At 40.4% G+C, this 26,390-nt stretch overlaps 2 protein-coding genes across 5 annotated transcripts in view; both read left to right on the top strand.

The window, feature by feature from the left end:
- PRORP (protein only RNase P catalytic subunit) overlaps positions 1–2,146 on the top strand; it is a 132,453-nt gene extending 130,307 nt beyond the window's left edge. For both annotated transcript variants that reach the window (XM_049612893.1, XM_049612891.1), the window contains 2 exons: positions 135–330; positions 1,841–2,146. In XM_049612893.1, coding sequence (XP_049468850.1) covers positions 135–330; positions 1,841–1,972 — 328 coding nt within the window. In that variant the 3' untranslated portion in view covers positions 1,973–2,146. The remainder of the gene's footprint in view (positions 1–134; positions 331–1,840) is intronic.
- Positions 2,147–7,703: 5,557 nt separating this feature from the next.
- The window catches only part of PSMA6 (proteasome 20S subunit alpha 6), a 30,154-nt gene continuing 11,467 nt past the window's right edge, over positions 7,704–26,390 (top strand). Inside the window, exon 1 of one of the 3 annotated variants that reach the window (XM_049612888.1) lies at positions 7,704–7,814. In XM_049612888.1, the coding sequence (XP_049468845.1) occupies positions 7,796–7,814 (19 nt within the window). In that variant the 5' untranslated portion in view covers positions 7,704–7,795. Of the gene's footprint in view, positions 7,815–18,922; positions 19,090–26,390 lie in introns of those variants that run through there. The other 2 variants (XM_049612889.1, XM_049612887.1) reach the window with 2 other exon arrangements.

Below are 26,390 nucleotides of genomic sequence, written 5' to 3'. Positions count from 1 at the left end.
ATCATGTCAGTTAAGAATGCAGAACACCTCTGAGGAAAGTAGATAGAGTAAGAAGTAAAAAGCGTGGTGAAGAATGCCATCCTCTGCCTCCTTGGGGCTGTGCTTAATTGTATTCTTTCTTATGCCTGGCTTAGCTCGGCAGACGACCCATTCCTTCTGTATGCCACGCTGCACTCGGGGAACCACTGCAAGTTTATCACAAAAGATCTGATGCGGGACCACAAGGCCTGTCTACATGATGCCAAGACCCAGCGCCTCTTCTTTAAGTGGCAGCAGGGCCATCAGCTAGCAATCATTAATAGGCTTCCAGGATCAAAAATAACCTTTCAGGTATGTTATTTGTTCTCTACATAATGCCAACAGAGTCAAGTACAGTATATAGTCATATATATATATATATATATATATATATATAGTAAGAATGTGGCATAGTCAAAGAATGTTGCACTTAGTTGAAGGTTCTGAATGCTTTATTTTTCTCAGCTGTAGTTTGGTATTTGGGATTAGCCAGTTCCTGGACACAGAAAGTCTGCCAGAGCAAAAGTTTCCATAGACCAGCCTCACATCACATTAATTGACATATCAAAAACATCTGAGATGTCATCAATTGTGACTTCAGTTATATCAACGATTATAAATCCTCATACATGTTTTTTATTTTCCTGAAAATTCCTTATCCCTTATGGTTCGTCATATTTCTGCTAAGTAACTCTTTTTCCTGTTAGTTCACTTCTGCGGCATGGTCTCAATTGAGTTCTCCTTTGGTTCTAGTTTAGATCCCTGCAAATATGAGATCTCTTATCTCTTGTGTGAAAGCAAAGGGAAAAAATCCAAAGGCAAGCTATTATAGAAAAATACACTAGCCAATGGTATATGTGGTCCAATGGTCAAAAAATATACAAAACAACAGCTCTATAGGAAAAATCAAGACTGGGGGAAACTATTCAGGACAACTGACTTGGTTTCCTCAACAACAACAAAATGACAAGAAAAACAGAGATGAAAAGTAAAGCTCTAATTAAAATTAACAGATAATTCAGTCACGATGTAATAACCTAATTTCAACTCCTAATCAAAGAAATCAACTGTAAAATATATGTACACATATTTAATAATTGGGGAAATGTAAATAGTAGCTATCTGATGATAAGGAATTATTAACTCTTAAGTGTAATAATAGTATTAATCTTATATTTACAAAATAGATCCTTACTTTTTAAAGGTACATACTGAGGGGCGCCTGGATGGCTCAGTCAGTTGAGCTTCTAACTCTTAATTTCGGCTCAGGTCATGATCCCAGAGTCCTGGGGTCGAGCCCCACCTCGGGCTGCACACTGAGCATAGAGCCTGCTTCAGATTCTTTCTCCCTCTGCCCCTCTCTCCCACTTTCTCTCTCTCTCACAAATAAAAATAAAGGTACATACTAAATATTATAGAAGAAGGGATATGATAGCTGAGATTTGCTTCACAATAATCTTGGGGGGTGGTATGGGTGAAATAAAATTATCCATGAGTTGATAATGGCTGAAGCTGGGTGGTGCATACATGGGAGTTCATTATACTATTTCTCTATTTTGTATATATGAAAATTTTCTTTCAGTCCAAATATAGACTCTCCTGTAGAGAGTCTTTAACCTTAAAGATGAACTCTCCCCCAAAAAAGAAACCCCTAATGCTAGGGTTCATCTTCACAGAGCTAGCTGCTCTTTGAAAATCCATTGTTAAGTAAGACAGAGAATACTCCTGAAGCAAACTGAGAAGTTGTCAGAAAAGAAAGGGAAATGGCCAGGTAACCCCTCTGTGTTGTTCTCAATGTTTGGCTCCCTTTTTAATTCAACAGCGTATCCCCAGTTATGACACAGTGGTGCAAACAACTGGAGACTCATGGCACATACCATATGATGAAGACTTGTTGGAAAGATATTCCTACGAAGTGCCAACCAAATGGCTGTGCCTTCACCGAAAGACATAAAGACTATACCCTATGCAGAACTTGTGTTTGGGTGCCCTTCTTGTTGGCATCAGAGCTCTTCAGTCAGTGCTCGCTTAGAGCATTGCTCCTGTGTGATCCACTTTGTCCTGTTTGGTCCAGATGTCAACAAATTGAGGGTTTTTTTTAAATTAAATAAAATATATCTTTTCATAAGCAGTTGTATTTGTATTTTTTTTTTTACCAGCCATTTGTTTTTGGAGAATTTATCCATAGTTGGGGAAGTCAGGGCAGAGTGAAATCTACGTTTCTCCTGTCGGGCCAGCTTGGCCATTCACTTGGACAACAGGTGATTCTGGTATCCATTTTGCTACCCCTGACCTCACCTTCCAGGTCCACAAATAGCAGAGCCAATGCATCTAGGCCTCGGCTACTCATGTTGTTTCCAAACCCCTTCTACCATTTCTGGCATGATCTCATCCTCTACACATGATCTGCTACTCACACTGAGTCACTTATGGTCCTCTGTGATAAACTGGCCAGGAAATCAGAAGCTTATTAGCAACTTTTACTTACCACCCAATGATTTGAGTGGGAGAGAAAGGAGCAGTTTGTTCTCTTTAGCCTGTGGTCATTTCTTCATTCTACAATGCCTTTTTCAAATTGGTTCAATATTTTGTGAACACTATTAATCTATCACTCAGAATATGAGGGCTTTTTAAAGGATACAGATTTTTCTTCATTTAATCAAGTTTGACTTAGTTTAACAAAGTGATTAACTTTTCATGTTTGCCTCTCTTTTACTTCCTTGCCAGCCTGCTTATACCTCACTGGGCCTTAATTTTAGCTGGAAATATTCATGTCCACAATACTTTATGTTTTTTCTTTATTCATACATGCTGTATGATTTAATACTCAAGAATAGGCAAAACTGGGGGCACCTGGGTGGCCCAGTCAGTTAAGCATCCAACTCTTTCATGATCTCACAGTTCGTGAGTTTGAGCCCCACATCGGGCTCTGTGCTGACAGTGCAGAACCTCTATAGGATTCTCTCTGTTTCTCTCTCTGCTCCTCCCTCATTTGTGCACTCTCTCTCTCAAAAATTAATAATAAACTTAAAAAAAAAAAAAAAAAAAGAACAGGCAAACCCAGTCTATGGTGATAAAAATCACAATAGTAGTTGCCTGAGGCAAGAGCACAAGAGACCTTTCTGGAGGGTGATATAAAGTTCCCTGTATATTTATCTGGGTGATGCTAACTTAGGTGTATGTGTATACTGGTCGATTTATCACACTACTTAAAATGGATGCCTTTACAACAATGTAGCTCAAAAAACATTAACCTTAAAAAGATAGTTATTGGGGCTCCTGGGTGGCTCAGTCAGTTAAATGTCTGACTTCAGCTCAGGTCATGATCTCACAGTTCGTGAGTTCGAGCCCCGCATCGGGCTCTGTGCTGACAAGCTCGGAGCCTGGTGCCTGCTTCACATTCTGTGTCTCCCTCTCTCTGCCCCTGTCCCATTCGCGTTCTGTCTCTCTCTCAAAAATAAGTATTAAAAAACTTTTTAAGATAATTATTTACATGAAATAAATAATTACCTCACTTACATAAAGCCATATACACAGATATAAGTAGGGTGTGTATTATGCACAGAGAGACTATTCAGGAAAAACACAGGAGGGGAATGTTTCATCTCCTTATCCATTTACTGGATCCTACTCTGCTGCGTGCCTAGAAAAAATAGCTTTCCAGAAAAGTGTGCAATAATTTGAAAATATTGAAGATCAGAAAATTCTCCTACATCCAATCTGCTTATTTTCTAAATTTCATAAACTACAGACAGAAAACTGTGTTTTCAGTGAGTTACATTTTTTTAAACTAACTATCCTAGTTTTTGGAAAATTTTTAAAAAAGAGAAATGTGTTTGTTAAATAAGCTTATCTGACAGCCTAACACAAATACCTCACAAGGAGCACATGGAGATGGGGGAGAATACAAAAGGAATCCCAGAACTTCTAGTGAACCTTGAAGAACAGAAAGTCCAGCAGTAGCATTTTATAGAGGAGGGACAGACCCTGAAAGATGAAATGGCTTCTGTGGATCCCATAGCTAGTTCGTGGAGACATTTCAACTGTAACCCACCTTCCCTGATTCCCAGCCAAATAATCTTCCTTCTCTACATTGTGATTTAGGTTAGGGTAGTTCATAAAAACTCAAACAGACTGAATCATAGGGCATCCAGTATTTAGATTGAGGGACTTAGCCACATAAGAGAAAGGGGGAAGAATGAGAGCAAAGAAACAAGGGAGTACCTCTTTAAAGGGTCCACATTTGTAGAATGGCTCTTCAGTGTACAAAATTGTGTCAGGAAAATTACATTATTTTTGAACTCTTTAATACCATTAAAAAATACAACTCTGGCTCAGTCTGAAGAACATGTGACTCTTAATCCCAGGGTTGTGAGTTGAAGCCCCACGCTGGGTATAGACATTACTAAAATAAATAAATAAATAATTTTAAAAAATCCTAATTTCTGCTTGAGTTGAGGTGCATCTGTTCTTTGTCCAGGAGTAAGGGAATTCTAGGGCTACTTAGTGTAAATGACACTGACACAGGACACTGAGGAGTGCAGGAATCTTCTGAAGGAAGGGAGCTGGTACCAAACACTTAGGCTGCCCTTTTGTATTCTGAGTGAAAAAGAAAAAAAGCTACCAGTTAAGAAAAGTCTGAGACAATGGGAAGAGGAATTCTTTTAAGTTATGCTCAAGGGGGCCTCAGTGGCTCAGTTCGTGAAGTGGTGAAGCAGTTAAGCATCAGACTCTTGATTTCAGCTCAGGTCATGATCTCACGGTTCATGAGTCCCAGCCCAAAATCGGGCTCTGCACTGATAGTGCAGAGCCTGCTTGGGATTCTGTCCCCCTCTCTCTGCCCCTACCTTGCTTGCTCTCTCTCTCTCAAAGTAAATTAAAAACCATAAACTCAAAAAAAAGTTATTTTCTGGATTAATAGTGTCTTTTAAGTCAGCTATGAACAGATGAAGGCTTTGAAAGGGCAAATGAAGGCTTTGAAAGGGCAAATGAAGGCTTTGAAAGAGCATTAACTCTGCCACTGAAAAATACCTCCAGGGGCGCCTGGGTGGCTCAGTCAGTTAAGTGTACGACTCTTCATTTTGGCTCACGTCATGATCCCAGGATCATGGGGTCAAGCCCCATGTGGGGAAACTGCACTGACAGCATGGAGCCTGCTTGGGATTCTCTCTCTCTCTCTCTCTCTCTCTCTCTCTCTCTCTCTCGCCCTGCCTCTCCCCTGCTCATGTTCTCTCTAAATCAGTCGATCAGTCAATCAATCTTCTAAAGTGCTTTGTGTTTCCCTCAGAAATGCTCCTGAATTTATACTCTCTTTGCCTCCTGCTGTTCTCGGACTGAATAAAGAGAAGATCTCAAAGGGGAAGGCTGAGTTAATTATTCTCTCAGGACTACATTGACACTACCTCACCTTAGGTGTCTTGTTCTTCACATTAATTTGTGTCTTCAAGTTTGCATTTAAATATAATTACTTGCTCTTTGGTCCTGTAGCAGGTTTCTCATTTTTTGAAAAATTGTCCTAATGTATTATAAAATACATCATATATGTTCACGTTGGATTTCTTTTTCCCTAATAGCTTCATTCTAAAGCAGAAATGGAAAGGAAGAGTGTGTTATATGGGCACCTGAATTCTGTCCATCATGGTGAGTCTTATACTCATTTGCTAAAAATTAGTATTATCAGGGTAATTGAGGGCAAAGGTAAATGGAGTCCAGATCTGGTATTTCAGCCGTCCTTCAGTAATTTGGAATTCCTAGAGTGAAAAACATCTAAGGGAGCCCTTGTGGGAATGACTGGGAGTATAGCAACATAGACCATTGTGAAGATATGGTGATATTTCTTTTTTCTTTAAAAAAATTTTTTTTTTGAGAGAGAGAGGCAGAGCACGAGCAGGGGAGGGGCAGAGAGAGAGGGAGACACGGAATCCAAAGCAGGCTTCAAGCTCTGAGCTGTCAGCACAGAACCTGACACAGGGCTCAAACCCATGAACCGTGAGATCATGACCTGAACCAAAGTCAGACGCTTAACCGACTGAGCCACCCAGGTGCCCCTATTTTTTCTAATGTTTATTTATTTATATTTGAGACAGAGTGTGAGCAGGGGAGGGGCAGAGAGAGAGGGAGACAGAGAAACCTAAGCAGGCTCCGTGCCATCAGTGCAGAGCCTGACACAGGGCTTGAACTCACAAGTTGTGACATCATGACCTAAGCTGAAACCAAGAATTGGACGCTTAACCGACAGAGCCACCCAGCCACCCCATTTATTTTGAGAGAGAGAGACAGCACATGAACAGGGGAAAGGCAGAGAGATGGAGAGAGAATCCCAAGCAGGCTCCGCACCATCAGCGAGGAGCTCAGCCCGTGAGATCATGGCCTGGGCCAAAATCAGACATCGGATGCTTAACTAACCGAGCCACCCAGGCACCCTGAAATGGTGCTATTTTGATTTAGGTATTCTTTCAGCAAATAGAGTTCTCAGTAAGAGAGACCAGGCAGCTGTTAGCGCCCCCTGTAGCCCACAGTGAGTAGGGTTCTCAAGTAAAATCTAGGACTATGAGTTAAATTTGCATTTACATTTTTTTAGTGTAAATATGTCTCAAGTATTGCAGGGACAGACTCATACTAAAAATATTGCCTATCTGAAGTTCACATTTAACAGGGCACCCTATATTTAGTACATCTGACAACCCTAGGTGAGACATACATGGGAGGGTGAGTGGTAGTGGGGAATGAAGCATCTAACAGCCCAGTAGTCTTACAGGAGGCAGGAGGGAAACAAGGAGAAGAAAGGAGGTGAGTAAAAGGCACCTGAGAGAGGAAAGAAAGGCAAGAAGACCAGCTCTTCCCTGCTGGTCCCAGCTAATAACAAATCTGCCTGAATGTACACTCTATAAGCAAAGGGACTTCCATTTAGAGAACTACTTAGAAAAAGCCATAGAAAGCAGTGAGATGAAAAAATATAAGAGATGGGAACACCAATGAGTAAATGCAGTAAATCTGGAGAGATAGTTTTTAGTTTTCTCCTGTCATGTCTATTTCATTTGATGTTTCAAAATTCCCTGAAGCTCTGCCACTGAAAAATACTTCTAGGGAAGCTCTGTCTTCCGAGATTTGTTCTTTGTTGGCAATATTCAGTCAAACGGATGCTTCCAGAGACCCTACGTACACAACTTGCTTTCAACTCGGAATTGAAATAAAGAGAAAGACAATTATCTAGTAGTCATTGATGGCAGCCAAAAATAGTTTGTACAGATCCTCTCATTTCACTATTATCAAATGGATTAGGTTATTAAGGTAACCACGATAATTTATTGTAAATAACAGTGTCATATGAAGGGGTTTTGGTAGTTTCTGACAAGAAATGTGATGGAAATTTCAACCACATTAAAGTGATTACCCCACCATCTCTTTGGTGTTAATTAAAATCCAGCACAAAAAGCAAATGCTGGAAAAATCACTGCTAGGGACTTAAATTTCTACTATGGTAGAGACATAAATTCATTTTTGAAGAGACTGGGTCAGATTGCCCTATCACTCTCAGCTAGACTAGAACATTACTTGGTATCAAGCTTAGTTCACATAGAAACCTTTAAAATTGAACAGATTTCTTTTGCTTTCTATGACCACATCAGAACAGAGAATATCCGGGTTCTGACAGGTGCCAGTGGAATTCTCTCACAATTCTGCTGTTCCTTGGGCTGTCCGGGGCAGAGTGGTGTCCTGGCCTGGGAGAAGAGAATGGGCCTCCACTTCCATCAAATAGGTTCCTTTGGAAGTGGTCATGGCAGGTCTTCCCAAAGGTAAGTCCCCTGTTGCTCAAGATGTACTGAATTACTAAGTCTTTTTTTTTTTTTTTGTAAGTTTATTTATTTTTTTAAGTGATCTCTACTCCCAGTGTGAGGCTCAAACTCACAACCCTGAGATCGAGCCACACGCTGTACTAACTGAGCCAGCTAGGTGCACCTATTCCTAAGTCTTTAAAAATATATTATTCTATTTTCCTCATTTCAGTGCCTTGTCCTAGAATCCACAGTTGCATTTTTTTTTCTATCCCTTGCTCCAAAGCTGGGCTGTCTGTTGCTACTAAGTTTTTATACATCCGTAGATATGGCTATTACATGCACATGATTTTTTTAAAGGATCAATTCTCTGTAAACTCTTTTGTAACTTTTTGTTCACCTGAGAGAAAATGAAAACGTTTGTATGATCTTCTACCATTTCTTCTTTGTATACTCTAATCATAATAATGTAAATTCATAAAGAGAGCCAGCCAAGTTAAGCTAGGGCTGTTGTATACCATAAACTACTACTTGCAGAGCTGTATACTGATATACTACCCAAGGCTTCCTTGGGTTCAGAAGGAAATTGGTGTTCCAGGAAGCTGTCACTCTGATAGTATCTACTGATTCAAATTAAGGGTCATGTCCTTTGGCATTTAGTCTTATTCTGGCAGGAGTGGTCAGATCTTTGAAGAAATGGATCTTTTCCAAGTTAGGCCCTCTGATGTCCAACTGCTAAAGCAATAAACTCTAGTCAGACCAAGTTTTTGAAGAGAAAGTCTCAGGAAGGATTGCTGCTTTACACAGATAAAAAGGGCTTTTTATCTTTTAAAGCAAATCACATGGCTCTTTTTGTTCGTTGACCCACCAAGGGAAGTTTATGTGAGGCAATCAGTATTGAACAGTTTGTGCTTTATAAATGTCACCAGATTTTTTATTCTGGTCCACTGCCATTATCCCCGGAGATTCTAACACCACTCATATGTTGGTCTTGTTTCTTAACCTCTTAAACCTGGTCATTTTCAGCCCCCTGTGAGACGGCCAACCTGGACCTTTTAAATTACTTAAAAGTGTTCCAGGGGTGCCTAGATGGCTCAGTCAGTTAAGCACTGACTCTCGGTTTGGGCTCAGGTCCAGATCTCACAGGTTGTGAGATCAAGTCCTGCCCTTCATAGAACTCTGTGCTGATTGGAACTTGCTTGGGATTCTCTCTCTGTCCCTTCCCCTCCCCAACCCCCACCTGCTCTCTGTTTCTCTCTCTCAAAATAAATAAGTAAACCTAAAAAAAAAAAAAAATGTGTTCTACCTTCAGGATTTCAAACTTTTAAGTTCTTCATTTTGACCACAACCTCTTTACCAGCCCCACTCCTTCATCCCAACTACCAGTTCCATGGTGTATTCTTTGGCCCATCCCTTCCTTACCTAAAGGCCTCTATTGTCCATCCCCATCTGCCTTTGCTTGCCTTCCTTTGTTCCTTTCACCTCCTGCAGCATCTTACCTAAACCTAATTTTGGACAGCCCCAAACCATTCCACTTCCTCCATTCCTACACACAAGTATTGCTAGAAAAGTCGTGAAATTATACAGCTGGAACTTCACTCTCATTTGAAGATCCTTGTTTTCATCTTTAATTGAATTCCCATTAATTTCCTGAAGGAGCTCTCTCACCCTTTGCAATATTGAAAAATGGCTTATCTCCTAAAACCTCCATTCCCTTTTATGTTAATTGGGAAGATGGGCTACAGCAGTACTTCTCAAACTTTAATAGACATAGAATCATCTGGAATCTTGTTTAAAATGCAGATTCTGATTTAACGTCTGGTGTACCAAGTGATGCAATGCTACAGACCATATTTTGAGTAGTATCGTGAGTAGCTTCAAGTGAGCTCAAGCTTATTTTAAAATAATAATACAACAACACTCATGAGTCTGAGTCCTGAGTCATAACCTCACTATTCTCACTGTCAGCAGATGACTTAACTAAGATCTACAAGCCATCTGCAATCTGCTGAAGCCTCTTCAGCAATTTTTGTCCTTTCCAGTAACTTTCCCATCCTGAACTTTTCTCCCTTTTCTTTTCTAGGTTACCTTTTCTACTTGCCTCCATTCTGTCCCTTCTTGGTGGCTTGAGACCTTGTTCTCTTCAGTTAATCCCTTTCCACTGGCTCTTTTCGCAGCTAACTGCAAATACCTTTAGGCTTGTAGCCTGACATAAACCATGCCTTGCTAGGGTTAGTATAATAGACAAACATCTCAAAGGTAGGCACCATCTCTACCCCTGGTGTCTTTCTAATTCCACATTTGCAGCTGAGTATCTCTACCTGGGTGGCCTGAGGACCTACAAACTGAACCACTGTGGGAACCACTCATCTTCACCCAAAGCAACTTCCTGCCTTACTTTGTTATTTTTTCTTGTTCCTTTCCCCTTACTCACATACCTACTCAAATAGCAAATTGTGTTGATTTATACCTTCAAAATGTCAGTTGCAGGCTAGTCGACTCTTGACTTCTTTCAAAAAAAAAAAGTTATTTTGTAAAGCTTTGTACCTGAAGATGTTCATAATAGTGTTACTGATGATAATAATAGAATTGGAAATAACTAAGTGCTCAAAACAAGGGAATAAAGAAGTAAATGTAGTTTTTAATGTTACAGTGACTAAAATAAAACTCTGTGTGTTGGCATGGATTAAATGAAAAGCATCTACAAAATGGTATGTCTAATATGATCCCATTTTTTAAATAGGAAGGAAGGAAAGAGATACCTGGAGAAATGTATCTTAAATAACATTTCGTTGTGCTGCCTGCCTGGTCAGTCGGTAGAGCATGCAACCTTTGGTCTCAAGGTTATGAGTTCAAGCCCCATGTAGGAGAAAACATTACTTAAAAACATAAAGTCTTTTTAAAATTAAAAAAAAAGAAATAACATTGTGTTGATTCCAAAATATTAATAGGTATCTCTGGGTGTTAGAACTGTGGATGATTTTTACTTTCTTCTTTTCATCTCCTGCATAGCCTGAAATTGTTACAATATATGTGCTGTATTCCACTGAGACACAAATACAGTAGATACTAAGATTCCCAGATGAATGTGAGGTACATACACAGATTTTACAAAAAGAATAAAGAAGAATCTGACTCACAACCTCTGGCCTCTTAGCCAGGCCAAACATATAAAAGAGTCAGAGGAAAGAAAAAGATAAAGAAGTTTCTTTAGAGAGCCATTGCCAGGCTCTGAGTTGTGTCCTCTGCCCCAGGACCTCAAGAAAGATGCTTCAGCAGGAGGACTTGGAGAGCCTCCTACAGTATGGGTGACCCAGAGTTCTGGTGCCTGAGAAAGCTAAAGCCTCTGGGGATGGGGCCTGAGTGTGTCTGCAAATATAGAAGATGACAGAAGGGCCAAAAAGCAGTATTGGAAAGGGAGTCAGAGGCTCCTTTGAGTCAAGGCGACTGCCTTGAAAGGTTTCCCAAGGGCCAGATGGGAGCCAGATGTGTTGGGGTTGGGTTGTCTTGGGCTGGAGAGGAACTTCTGGATGCCCAGAGGGTTGAAGAAGTTGCTGCAAGTAACCACCTACATATAAAGATATATGGCCCTAGAAGAGTGGCCAAGAGAAGAAGCATCAGCTTTAACCAGGCTCACCAAAAGCACCAGCTTTAAGTAGCTGCTAGGCCTAGAAAACATTAACCATTCATTCTTACCTACCCTCCCATCCTAGCCCTCCACTGTCCATCCTCCACCTTGGCTGGGGGCAGAATTGAACCAGGAGTGACTGAACCAGAAAAGCCAACCATGTTCCCAATCCCTTTCCGTTGGGAGGCTTTAATCTGAAACCAATTTAAGCTGGCAGATTAGAAATGATGCAGTGCTGTTTGGAATTTTTATTGTTCTAGAACTGGATATTCTGATTTCTGAATTGAGACTTCATTTATTACTTAAAGTGACCATAGAACTGCATATTGTCTGAGGAACAGCAAAGTAATGAGACCTGCCAGGTTTTCGTGTAGAGGAAAGAAAGATTGAAGAAAGGGTGGGAGAGAAAAAATCAAATTGGGAGTTTTATCACAATCTGTTCATCAGATTCTGTTAGCAGAATGCAGATGCCTGCTTCCATCATTTCTTGCCACCGCAAACTTAAACACTATCTATTCTAACAGTATAGATTCATTTTGCCTGTTTTTATACTTTATATAAATGGAATCTTCAGGATGTGCTCTTTTGTGGCTGGCTTCTTCCTTTCAACATTATGTGAAGTTCATCCATATTGTTGCATGTAACTGTATTTCAGTCATTTTTATTGTTGTACGATGTTGTATAGTGTGAACACCACAACTATTGATTGTACCATTCATGGGCATTTAAATGCTTTCAGTTTTTGCCTATTACAAATAGCACTGCTTTGAATAGTATATTACTTTTAACAATAGGGGGACAGCTATTTAAAAATCTCTTGTAAATATTCTTTCCCTTTCATAACCATTACTACCATCCCAGTTCAGGCCTTCAGAAACATTCACTTGGACTATTCATAATAGCCTCCTGATTGATATCCCCATCTATACATAGTTCATCATAAACAATGCCACTAGCTTTATATTCCCAGGGCATAATTCTAATTATGCTGCTTCCCTTACTCCAAAACATTAAATATTGGTACACCTGGGTAGCTCCACTGGTTAAATGTCTGACTTCGGCTCAGGTCATGATCTCATAGCTCGTGAGTTCGAGCCCTGTGTCAGGCTCTGTGCTGACAGCTCAGAGCCTGGATCCTGCTTTGAATTCTGTGTCTCCCTCTCTCTCTGCCCCTCCATCATTTGCACTCTGTCCCTCTCTCTCAAAAATAAACACTAAAAAAAAAAATTTTTTTTAAAGCAAAAATATTAAATGTCTCCCCATTGCCTTCCAACCAGAGCCTAAGTTCCTTAGCTTAGGCATTCAAGGCCTCTTCCTTGCATTTGTGTCCTAATCTAGAACATTTGTGAGTCCTAGTCAAGCTAGGCCATTGCCATGTCCTAAGCGCAGGCTTTTTTTTCCCTTCTCTGCTTCTCTCTTCATGTCACTCCCACTCCATGTTACATCTTGGTGCCACTGATTGACATTGCTTCCAACAACTAACACACCTGAAGGATTTCTTGTCTTCCTATGCTAAGCTCACATATACTTCTTCCAACAGGAAGCGTACATTCCCTATGGCCCAAGGTAATTTGCCATTTACAGTGCTCTGTTGGAGTCTACCTTATGTATCATGAACTGTTAGTGTTGCTTTTAGTCATGTTTCATCTTCCCCACTGAACTCTGGTTCTGGTGGGGCCCTTGTCTGGTTCATCTCTGTGCCTCCCAGAGCAGCCAGCCCAGCCTCTTACTCATAGAAGGGGCTCAATACATGTTTGTTGAATGACTTTGGAGAAGTTGTTTGAAAATATCTTCCTGATTTTTATCTCCAATTCCCACTTCTCCTTTGAGTGAATTCCCCTCTTGCTCCATGGTATTTTGTGTGTGAGCTAACTCAAGAACATAGTCTTTGGTGTCTGATCCTTTGATCCTCAAGAAATATTAACTTCTCACTGCCACCCTCTATAATCATTACCATGTAAGCCCCCTATGTCTTATATGAATTCAGTATGATGTATTAGGCATCATTATGTACATGCACTGTGATAACTGGAATAAAATTTGCTATACACCTGTAAGACCTCATTCCAGAATTTTTACTCTTGGAAATGTTTTAGATCTGTTATTGGTTGATTTTTCAAAGTTGCCTTTGTTTGACCACTGTGGACAAAATGCATTTGGGGTGAAATTTGGGGATCTCAACTCAGGTCCATCAATCATTTCAAAGCAAGGAGAAAATAAGACTGGAGCATTCTCTTACTTTCCCATCAATAACTGGCTTCTCAAAACTAGTTCCTAAATTAGTGACTGAAAATATTGGTTATAATGATCAGAAACCTCATTCATTTGCTGTCTCCCCTGTTACTACCCCGAGAGAGGCTGGCTGATTCTGAGCATCAGAGATGACTTAATTTTGTGGTAAGAAAATAGGAATTAGAGGAAGCCAATTAGGAAACCTCAAGGAAGAGGAAGTGTCTCTAGGCTAAAGGGAAGGCTGCTGAGTCTTATTTCCTCTCTGTCCTTAATTCGGTCTCTTGGTGCTGGCCAACTTCTGTACCTTCTTTTCCCCACCTGATTAGGGGGCTGGAATGGGGGTAAGGGTGAGGGTGGCGAGCAAAGCGAATGAAGTTAAATAACATTCCTAAAGACCTCAAGATGATAGGTATGAAAATCTTATCAATGAACTGATTGATGCTTACAGTTCCCACCCCCCTGTCCACAGCCGTGGGTGAGGCTGCATGTGTGTGGGACAGGGTGGGTAAGAACTGGCTGCTCTCCAAGTTAAGAAAATAGACTTTCACTTCTGAACAATAGCAGAGTGCAGTGCAGGTTGGTGCAGTACTTGGTTTCCTTCTGTACTAGGGTGAGATCAAAGCAAAATAGCCAACAATCCAGTCCTTTATTCACCAGTGGCTCCCCTTTACAAAGAGAGAAGCTGAGTTCAAGTCTATTAGTATGTGACTTATTTTCACAGTAGTGGTTAATATTTTTTTCTTTGTGCCTTTAAGGTGGGTACAGCATGCTTGCCTGTTTAAGAAACCGAGGTCATGGTCATCAGGTAGTCTCTGGCAAGGCTCAGATTGTAATTCAGCGCTTCTGACACTCAGAGCCTGACCATGTTCGAGACTCAGGCCCCTCCCTTCCCCTTCAGATTTTTCACTGGAACATTTGCTGTTCTCTTAAGCTATGCAGGGCTTCCTGTGTTATCATGCCTAAGGGGAAGTTGTATGTTAAAAACCACCAACGGTTAAGCCCAAGACAGCTGGGGTCTTCCATTGCTTCTTCCAGTATTCTGGGGAGACCCATGAGAACTCTCAAGTGTTTCTCAAGACCTTTGGCTTCCAGAAACAAGAGATCAGTCGAGCATTGCATCTTCATTTAAGGAGGGTTTGAGAAAGCAAGAGAAACGTCAAAAGTTGTAAGAGGATAATACTGACGTTGTTATAGCTAAAAATCAAGGGTAAACTGAAAGCTAAAGGTTTTGGCTCTAAAAAAGAAAAAAAAAAGTTTTGGCTCTATTTAAGGGAAGGTGGGGGATTCCTGGATAGTTTTAGTTAAATGTCCTTTGGGTTAGGCTGATGCAAGTTTATTCCCTTTCAAAGCAAATGACAACATTCTCAATATTGGCGATGACTAATAGAATCCAGGCACAGAATTATATGGACTGGTAAGGAAAGGATGGAGCAGAATGGAAATGACAGTTGTGTGACTGCTATGTTGATAGACATCATCTTGTACTCACCATTGGTATTGGAGGATGAGAGAACCACACTAGATGTTATGGACAAGGGGGCAGGGGAGTGTTGCTTTATTAGAATCTGGTCACGTAAAGGATTTGAAGGACTTTCAAGTAAGGGCATAATCAAGTGCTTCATGTAAGTCACAGAAGCACACTTCCCCCACATTTGGTGCATTTGTCCTTCTTTTCTGCCCATAAATTATATAGAACTAGAGTACAGAGACATCACTTTTCTCCTTCCCAGAGACTCAGCCAGAATGACAACTCCCAGGCAGCCAACCATAGCTACTGGAGGAAGAGCTGTAGGACTGACATTGCTGTGAGAACGATACAAACAGGGAAACATACAAATAGAGCCAGGTCCCTGCCCTCAGTTCCCTGAGAAGCACCTGACTGGGAAGTCTGGCCAGGGAGCTGGGCAGAGGTCTACCTCCCTCCTACTGTCCACCCAAGCTGCTACATCCTGAGCTCTGTCCTGGCTCCAGTTGACCTTTGGGGTCCCTTAACATCAAGAAATCCTCACTCTCCTAAAATACTGTTACCAGTGTTGATGGCTAACTCACAGGGCACTGTGTTTCAACATCTGCTAATATCACATGGAAACACAGATAAGCTCCATTTTTATATTCCCTGGGCTCACTGTAAGCTAAGGGCTAAATTCTTATCTTGCCTTTAAACACCACGTGATTCAGCATGTCTGCAGTCACTGGGAATCTACGCTGCCACTTTTTACCTTTGCCTTGTGGGTAACCCCAACCTTCCACCTACCTCCACCCCCAGGGGAGAATATGGGCCTTGCCAAATGGAGGCCCCCAGGAGATTTTCCAAGACTCACAAGATGTCAAGTCATCTCTAAAATTTTTCAAAAAACCAGAAAGTCATTTCAAAAAGTCTAACTTGGTGGCCCCACAGAGAGGAAGATCAAATTTTCCACACAGACACAGCAAGTCTGCCCCCATAGGCCTGTGTTAAAGCTACAAGAGTATTGACGACTTTGGTGAAAGCTCCCTAACCCAAGGGGGAAGTCCACCTGGGTGAGTAGTTTGGCTCCTGCTTGGCACCCAGTGGCACATAGTCAGTCTGCTTCCAGGGGATTTCCCTTAGCAGTGGAATCAGCGAGGGGTTTGTCTTTCAGAAAGATTTCCCAGAGGAATTCATTTGTGTATGGGGAAAAAAAAATCTCAAATTCTAATATAAAATCTCTGACATTTTAAGTTTTTGAAATTTGGATTTCTCATTTATTCACAAATATCTCCAAATTAGGAAAAACAAACATAACAGAAAACTCAGATAGTGAGCATGCATATCCATTGAATGATCTGAGTGCTTACTTCATGCTAGACATGGTTTACCATTGAGGATACACTAGGGAGCAAAATAAATGTGACCACTGCCCTAAGGGAGTCTAATGTTCTAATTGTAGCTTTCAGTTTGTGTTTGTGTGGAAAATGAGGTTGATTCTTTCCAGGTTGAGTACTAAAATGTATATACCATCTGAAATCCAATGCCTCTTTCAGGGCCCAGCTTAAATGTAACCTTAAGAAGGGATGAGGATTTGTTTGAACATGTGACATCCTAATGGCTTCCAGTGTCTGTGATTTTAAATATCCCATCACTGCATGGCAGTGGGAATGAAAAGCAGACATATCCTATCCCATAGGAATAATCAACAGGATTTGGTAACTAACCAGACAGGAAAGCAACAATAACATAAACTGTTTAATGCGCCAGGTTACGTGCTAGGTACTTTGTTTAGTTCTTCACTTGCCTTCTCATTTAATCCTCACAACAGCCTCCAATAAAGTGGATCTTATCCAAAATTAATAGATAAGGGAATCCAGACTTAGAGAGTTTGCATAAGGTCACATATCTAGTAACTGCCACAAATGGCATTTAAATCCATATTTAAATAGAAAAGGATGTACTCCTAACCCCGATGCTGTAAGGGATTCATTCATTCAACTAATATTTATTGAGCACTTGATATATGCTAGGCATTGTTCAAGTTGCCTGAGCTACAGGAGTGAACAAAACAAAGATTCTTGCCCTCGTGGAGCAAGTGGGGGGTGGGGGCAGTGGGGGTGGGGTGGGGGATGGGACAATAAACAGTGAACAAAATTATGAATTACAGAACAGAAAAAAAGAAAATGAAGGATCAGGATAATATAGGGACAGAGTAAGAAGTTTTGAGGAATCGAAGACTGCTGCAAGGTTTGGGTTCTGAGTACTTGTAAAGTGTGGTACAAGGGGCAGGAACTGGCTTGGTGGGGGAAGAAATGACATGATGAGCTCTGTTTTAAATACATTGCGTTTTAAGGTACCTTGTGTCTCAAAGTGAAAAACATCCCACAGGCAATTAGATAAGAACGTGTTCTGGAGAAGGGTCCAGCTAGAGACGTAGGTTTGGGAGACATCAGCATGGGGTGGCGGGCTGTTGAGGCTGTGCGACTAAAAGAGTTCACCCTCCTTAGCAGCCTTATAAAGAACTCTTTATGACTATTCAGGTAAAGTCCGGTAAATTATAATACACTAGCGTCGCTCAGAGTGTGAGGAAAAAAGCACCCAAAAGGTCAGGAGTTGGTCCTAAGGGTAGGGTAGGGACCTGCGCCAGAAGTAACGGACAACTTTTATCGGTACACTTGGAAATTAGAGCTGGAAAGTACCCTGTGTGCCAAAGATGTTGTATGCATTTACTATTATCTTAATCATGTCTCACTTTTGGACTTTTTCAGCTTGATAAAAATGGAGGTTTAATTTTTAAAAACATTGTTGACGTTTGGGGTTTCCTTAAGAACTACTTAAGAGGTTCTTACACATTTTTTTCCTTTAAATGCAAAGTGAGCTTAGGAGAAAATATGTTAAAGAGGTAAGAATCCTTTAGTATTACTTACAGCAGGCACTCAAGTGCCCGAAACCTTGGCAAAACCGGCCTCCCAGATGCACAAACGGGGGAGGTTAGGGACACCAGCCTAACGTCATGTTTTGCATTTAATATTGGTTAAATAGGAGTGTGCCTTGGGGAAAAGTCAAAATAGGCACCGTTTTACAATTTGAAAAGCCACTTTTCCTCCCCGGAGCCACCCAGTCCGCTACTCCCATTAGTTCATTCAACAAATGAACAGGGCTATACTCCATGTCCTTTCCGTTCTTATCAATTAAAGCAACTTAACTTCATGATTCCTCATATTCCTCACCTATATTTCCTCAGTTCTACTTCTAAGACAAAACTGTCGGGATTGCTGGCCTTGCCTGGCCAGAAGACAGTTCTGTTCTTTCCAGTAGCTACTAGAACCCGCTCCCTTCTGTACCTAAAATTAACGGTTACTGCCGCAACACCTGCAACGCATTTTCTCCTGTAGTAGGAAGAAAAGTGGATGGGTAAAGAGTAGATTAGAAAGAACGCAAGAAATCTAGACACAAGCTGGATACATACGTCCCCAAACTAACGAGAGACTTAAACACATCATCCATCCATTTAGGTCCCACCGGTAGGCAGATTATTACTCGGGGCCCCCTGAAAACTTTTTCGTCCTTGCTGCAGTCCATTCACTTTCCAGATGAAAACTCTAAACCGCCACAACGCCAGTTTCACCTGGTATCTGCACACAGCTCAGACGCGTAGCTGACGCAAGCGCTCACTGAAAGCGCCCCCACGCCGCACCGTCCCTGCTCTCCCCACCCCCCAAGAAGGGGTGTGGCCTCGGAACGCTCTCCGCGCCTGAATTGGAGCTGGAGTCGCGAGTTCCGCGCGTAAGAGCGGATGAAGCCGGCCGGTGCCCCGGAAGCAGTTGCTGCAACTTCCGGGGGGGTTTGTACGCCTGGTACGGGAGCTACGGGGCTCAGAGACAGTGCTTGAAATAGTGGGTGCGCCAACATGTCCCGTGGTTCCAGCGCTGGGTTTGATCGCCACATTACCATTTTTTCACCCGAGGGCCGGCTCTACCAAGTAGGTGAGTGAACCGAGTCCGCCTGTGGTCCACTCGAATTGCTCTGTCATGGTACGGCCTGGAACAGGCAGACGCGGCCGGAGTTTGGTCCGCGACTGAAGCATGGCCCGAGCTGGGACGGGAGAAAGGCCGAGTCAGGGTCCGTTCCCAAGGTGTTCCCACGCCTGTCTGGAGGCAGGGATCGGGGGGCCCGAAGGCTGAAGGCCTCGGGCTCTTAAGGGCGAGAGGCCGCACCTCCTGGACACAATAAAGAGTTAAGGAAGGTAGGACTGCAATTCTGGACTCTGGTTTCTTGACGCCTTTTCACTTGTTACGTTTTGGCCTGGATGGGCCCAACATCTGGACTTCTCTAAAGAATAATTGGCACCTTAAGTTTGCCATTAAAACACTCCTCTCCGTTTTCCTTTGTTTGCAACATGTACTTCCTTGTAGTAGTTAATTCCACACTGGCATCCAGACCCTTTTATGTGGAGGACACTGTGGCGGTCCTAGGGGATGCAAAGATGTCAAACCCTCTCCTATACTGAAGCTCACAGCTTAAAGGGAGTAATATATAACGTAAACAAACGTATAAAAAGAAAAGTAAAAAGTGCCAGATGACAAGGATCTACAGATCAGGACATCTTTGAAAAACTGGCAGATCGAGTGAGTGGCTGTCAATTCTGGAGCTGTTCTTGAAATTAGCATCCCCTTTTAACCCACATCTGAAGTTTCTAAATAGTTTAAAAGCTTGTTTTGAATTGTGGATGAGAAGTGGGGAACTAGCTGTTTCCTGAAAGACAGCCTTAGTGGAAATAAACCCTAAACTATTTACCATTCATTCAGTGTAACAATATATTTTGTTGGATTGAAATGGTGTCAGGGATTCTTAATCTCCTGCCATAGGGAATTTAATTAATATCTGGAGAATCTGATTTACATCTGACCCCATGATCCTTTGATTTTTGAGTGAGTTTACCGCCACAGTGCTTTGGGGAGGACAGTAATACCATCTCTGCTTGGAAATCATAAGAGAGTTGACCTATAAATGAGGTTCTCTTCACCTGTAAATTTTAGAAATAGTTCAAGATAACTTGGAATGAAACTTACACAGTATATGGCTATATACTGTTTACAAGGTAGCAAGAAACAAGGGTAATTCAGTAACCCTTTTCACTCATCCTCAACGAAAAATATGACCAAAGGCAGAAGAAAGATAACTCCTCAAGGAAGTTTCATTTTTAGTTTCTTTCCCGAGTTTTAGAGAATTTTTCTATATTGGACTACTGCTTTAAATGTTCTATTTTATGATTTTTAATATGTGAACAGGAAAAGTCAGACCTACTCTTTGCTTTGCTATATACCGTATTGTGAAATCCAGCCAAAAAGTAGTCTTTAATACTTCCAGATTAGGTGAGTAGAAAGGCTGGATATAGTGTCAGTTAAGTAATTTAAAAAGATTTGGAATGAAACATGTAGTCCAAAAGCTTAATCTCTAGACAGGATGACTTTAAGCACTGCCTTGTTGAATAACACATTCTGCTATTCAGGGCACTAATTAGATATTGCTAGGAAAAGGAAAGTGAAAGAACAGTTAGTGTGAGCAAGCAGTATAGTGAAGAGGTCAGGCCCTGGAGCCTTACCTGGATTCAGATCCTTGCATACTGCATACTAGCCAACCTGGGCAAGTGATCTATAACATTAACATTAGCCTTAGTTTCCGTTTGCAGAGTTGGGTTAACAATTCCTTCCTGTGTGCTTGTTTTGAGGATTAAATATGATGGTACATGTAGAGTGCTTAGCACAGTATTAAATGCTCAGTAAATGTTTTTAGGTGCTTATTTGATTCTTTGGCTCATTTTTTTGGTCTGTTAGCTTAGTAGCTCTGTAAACATGGAGTATTTACTTTTTTATGGTCTATCCATACTTGGTTCTCTAGTGAAATATTTGTACATTATAATATTGTGAATGCTCTTGATGAGTTTATAAACTTTAGAATCCACCAGAGACAAAGTATATAAGAATTATGAGTGCAAATTGTTAACTTTGATAGTGGAAAAAAATAAAGCAAAAATGGGGAGGTGACTGGGGAAGGAAAGATTAATGGAGAGGTGAGTGTATGCTCCTCCTCTTCCATAGTTGGACTCAAAACATAAATGTAGTCTAAAGGCAATAATTTAAAAAATAGAGGTACAAATTTAAAGTTAAAATGTTACCCATAATTACAGACTGTTGACAGTGTTTGCTCCCAGGGAGTAAGAGAATGATTTCTCATTGTTGTTTGTACTCTTTAGTAACTACTGAAAATTTTCTTTTAATGAATGTATTCAGGGTGTGTGTATGTAAAAATTGTAGAACTATACACAGAGCACCAGCTTTGAAATCTAATTTCAGAAATCCCTAAGTTATCAATGAAGAAACTAAGGCCCAGGTGGGACAAAATAAACCTCACTATTTTCGGGCTTTTCTCTCCTGCTTTTGCTGATCCTTTGCTGGATAGGTCTGGCAAGGGAGGAGAGGAGTGTCATTTGAATGTGCCTGCCAGGGGGATATGAGCACTGCCCAGTTGCTTCTAAGAAGGGAGTATACTGATAAGGAACAGGAAAGAAATAGACTGGTAGAATCACACTGGATAGGACACTTTTCTAATCTAGAAATACCAGTCTGGCATAGTATCAAAGCCAGGATTCCTGAGTTCAAGTTCTTGCTCCACACCAACTATGAGAATTTTCTTCGATTTGTAAAATAGAAATAATAATTTCATGTCCCTTATAGGGCTGTAAGGATTTAATGACTTAATGGATACAATGTACTTATTAGAACAGTGTCTTTCACAAAGTAAGTGCTCAATAAATGTTTCAGTGAGGGATGCTGTCAGGAAGAAATGAGTGGGTGATAAAAATGGAATCAAGAGTTTTAGAAATAAATGGACTGGGAAGTATTTACTGTTTACATTTTTTGCTATTAAAAAAAAAAAAACAACTCGTGTTAAAGTAGTATTTCTGGGGCACCTGGTCATTCAGTCGAGCATCTGACTTCGGCTCAGTCATGATCTCACAGTTCATGAGTTCAGGCCCCACATTAGGCTCACTGCTGTCAGCCTGGAGCCCATCTTGGATACTCTGTCCCCTTCTCTCTTTGTCCCTCCCCTGCTCATGCACCTCCCTCTCTCCCCCCCCCCCTCAAAAATAAATAAACATTAAAAAAAAAATAGTGTTTCTGAACCTAGACTTCTCATGCCCTCCTTGAATCGATTTGAAATTAAATGTCTGCATACATAAATACATACATATTATAACTACACCAGAAAGTAACGAGATCAAACACTATGTTTTCAAACCTCATATACACCCTCTACATCCCCATGCCAGTGCCAAGATTTCTAATGACCCCACCTGCTTAAAGATCACAGTTGTTTTGTCTTTTCATTTGGGAGAGCGCCCACAAGTGAGTGGAGGAGGGGGGCAAAGATGCAGAGAGAGAGGGGGTGGGGAGGGAGAGGATCCCAAGGAGGCTCCATACCCAGCGCAGAGCTGGATGCAGGGTTCAATCCCAGGACCTGAGATCATGACTTGAGCCAAAATCAAGAGTCGGATGTTCAACTGACTGAGCCATCCAGGCACCCCAAAGATCACAGTTTTAAAGAGGGTAATAGGTGGTGCTAAGGAATGAGATGCACTTCTCATTTATGTTCCAAGGTTAGGGAAAGACAGAAGAATAAACAGCTTCCAAAAATCTTACTAACAAAAAGTTTCTAGCATGCAGCATTGAAATTAAATAGACATATTTTGCAGAATACCTGCCTTGCCTCAGTAGAACAACCTTTTTGGTGTTTTGTTTTTTTTTTTCCATAATCAAACTTCATAGAATGTATAGATCTCTCATTTCATTTTTTTATTTTTCCAGCCCATGTTTATATGGGGGAAAAAAACCCGTATCTATCTCTCAAAACTCAGTACAGCATTTTAAACAAAATTATGGGTGGGGAAAATCTTGAGTATAGCCCTGTAATTGGCAGAACCTCAGAATCATCTATAGATGCCTTGCAAAGCCGATGAGTGTTCATAAAGGGGATATGCATCTCTGCTGTTGCAGGTCGTAGTATGAGCCATTGTCTGGTATCGTGATTGTCCTGAACGTTTTATCACAGTATCTTTTATATTTTCCCCCTGTTTTTTTCCTAGTACTATACAAATGACTCCCAGAAAAGTTGGGAAGGTGCTGGGAAAAAGTATAAGGAAAGAAAGTGAATAAGAGATGACTGTGAAATAGATAACTATACAAAACAACTGTTGATTTACCATTTTGTTTGTGGTCAAGGAAGCAATTTGCGTTCTAACCTAATGGTTTATTGTTAGGTTGAACCACGTGAAACTGCTGATATTTTACTATTTTTTTTACCTATTAAAGTGATTTTCGTGGGTCAACCTAATACTTTACAAATATGTATTTTACTATGTATTTAAGGAAATGAAGACTTGAGATTGAGTGTAATTCATTATAATTTGTTCTATTTAAAAAATGGGAAATGGACTATCAGTTATTATCCTGCATAATTTTGGACATTCAAAAACAGATTATGGAGATTAATGTAATAGTGCTTGCTAGTTTGTAAGTTTTTCTGAAATTTTACCCTAAAAGCCCCAATCTTTAGTGATGGAAATAAAGTGTTTAATTACTATTTCCAATATTTGAATTCCGGCTTTAAAAAACAAATACACCTTTAAATGTTCCCCTTATGCTGTTCTGTTTTTTTCTTAATTAGCCTTCATGCTCCCCTCTGCTGTAAACTATATTTTTACCCTACCAGTGTTTCTTTAGAAGATACTTTTTACTTATTATGTTGTCTCAAGATTCTTTACTCCAGCAGTTTCCATTTTTCTGGAAATTACTATAAAATATATATTTTACACTGGTAATATTACAATAGAGATTCATTTATATAAAATTTTATTGGAAATTACAGTGCAACACGGTGAGTACTAAAATAACAGTACAAAGAAGGTTACTATAGAAAGTGACACATGGGCCACCTGGCTGGCTCAGTTAGTTGAGCGTGTGGCTCTTGATCTCAGAGTTAGGACTTCGAGCTCTATGTTTGGTGTAGAAATTACTCCAAAAAATAAGAAATAAATAAAAATCTTAAAAAAAAAAAAAAAAGGAAAGAAACTGACATAGCCAGGGAGAGCCAGGAAAGGTTCCTTCAGAGAAGGTGAATTGATATAGATGGGAATTAGATAAGGAAATTTGGGGGAACCAGGTTTATTTTACCTTTCCTTAGTTTCTTATTTTTTTTAATGTTTATTTTGAGAGAGGGAGAGAGAGCACATGAGCAGGGGAATGGGCAGAAAGAGGGGGGGGGGAAGAGGATCCAAAGCGGGCTCTGAGCTGATTGCAGAGAGCCCCATGCTTGCTCGAACTCACAAACTGTGAACTCGTGACCTGAGCCAAAGTCGGAAATTTAACCAAGTGAGCCACCCAGGTGCCCCTTCTAAGTTTCTTTCTTTTTATTTAAAAAAACTTTTTTTTAAGGTTTATTTATTTTTGATAAGAGTGTGTGAACAAGGGAGGTGTAGAGAGAGGAAGAGACAGAATCTGAAGCAGGCTCCAGGCTCTGAGCTGGCAGCACAGACCCCAATGTGGGGCTCGAACTCATGAACAGTGAGGTCATGACCCAAGCTAAAGTTGGGCGCTCAACTAACTGAGCCACCCAGACACCCTCCTATTTTCTTAAAGTAGTAACTTAAATAATTGATTTTAGACCTTGTCTAATATAAACAAGGCTAGCATATTAGTTTTCTATGCTGCATAAACATTACTACAAACTTAGCCACTAAAACTAATACATTTATTAAGTCACAGTTACTGTGGGTCAGGAGTAGTTTGCTTAGAATATCACAAGGCTGCAATCATGTCTGGGTTGTGTTTTCATCTGGAGGTTCAACTAGAGAAGACTCTGCTTTCAAGCTCACTGAGGATGTTGGTAGAATTCATTTCCTTTCAGTATAAGACTGAGGGTCCCAGCTACTAGCTGACTGTTCACTGGAAGACACACATGGTTCTTTGTCATACAGCCATTTAGCAAGTCAGCAAGAGGAATCTCTAGAGTTAGTCTGCTAGCAAGACAGAGTCTTTATATATGTTTATATTTATATAAATATATCTGTTTATATATCTGTTTATATATAAACTATGTATATATAATTTTATTGATAAATGAGACACATACAAGTACAGTTAAGGACTGAAATTAGCCTCATGTCACAGGTAAATCATTTTATAAGCTCACTTAATGACATCTGTAAATGCCATAATTGTTACCTCTGATAATATTTTTGCATTCAAAGCTATCAGTGTACGTTTCAACTTATGAAGTAATTGGAATTAGTTTGGCTGTCTTAGAAGCATTAAGCTGTATTAATTAAACATTTTTATTTTAAAATTTTGCATATTCATTTGGGGCAGACATTTACCTTTAAGGCAAAAAAACAATGTTACAAAAAGATGATGGTAGGAGAAATATGCAATGGAAGGTAACATACGTTTTTGCTTTTAAGATGTCTTATGTAATTAGGAGAATGACATCCCATCACCTTTGCCACATTTTGTCAGAAGCAAGTAACGGTCCTGCTCACATTCAGGAGGAGGGGATTACACAAAGATGTGAACACCCGGAGGCAGGGATTATAGAGAGGAGGCCACCTTAGGGTCTTTCTACCATAGCAATACAATTCCTTCTTTTAGCTGCATCCTACAAATTTTGATACATTATTACCAGTCAGTTCAAAATATTTTTAAGTTTCTCTTATGATTATGTCTTTGATCCATGGATTATTTAGAAGGGTGTTTTAAAATTTTCAAGTAATTAGGGATTTCAGTACTTTAAAATTTATTGAGACTTGTTTTATGGTCTCTAATATATGCTCTGTCTCAGTAAAGGTACCATGTGCATTTGTATTACACCATGTGCATGTATATTCTTCAGTTGTTGCCAGTAGTGTTCTGTAGCTACAACTCAGTCAAGGTGATCGATAGTGTGGTCCATATCATGAATGTCTACTTTGTGTGTTTATGTCTATTTCAGTTGCCCAGTGGTGGTGGTAAAATCTTAAACTGGATGGGATTGGTCATTTCTCTTTTTAATTTTGTCAATTTTACTTATATGTATTTTAAAGTACTCTTATAAGGTGCATATACATTATGATTGTTCTGTCTTCTTTCTTATGAATTGATTTTTCTATGACATTTTTTGACATTCTGTGACATTTTTTTTGAAGTGTCCCTCTTTATCTCTGATACATTTGTTGTCTTGAAATCTCTACTTT

This window comes from Panthera uncia, assembly GCF_023721935.1.
Source record: "Panthera uncia isolate 11264 chromosome B3 unlocalized genomic scaffold, Puncia_PCG_1.0 HiC_scaffold_1, whole genome shotgun sequence".
NCBI lineage: Eukaryota > Metazoa > Chordata > Mammalia > Carnivora > Felidae > Panthera > Panthera uncia.
The sequence above is the reverse complement of the archived record's forward strand: the minus strand, read 5'-3'. Positions and strand labels throughout refer to the sequence as shown.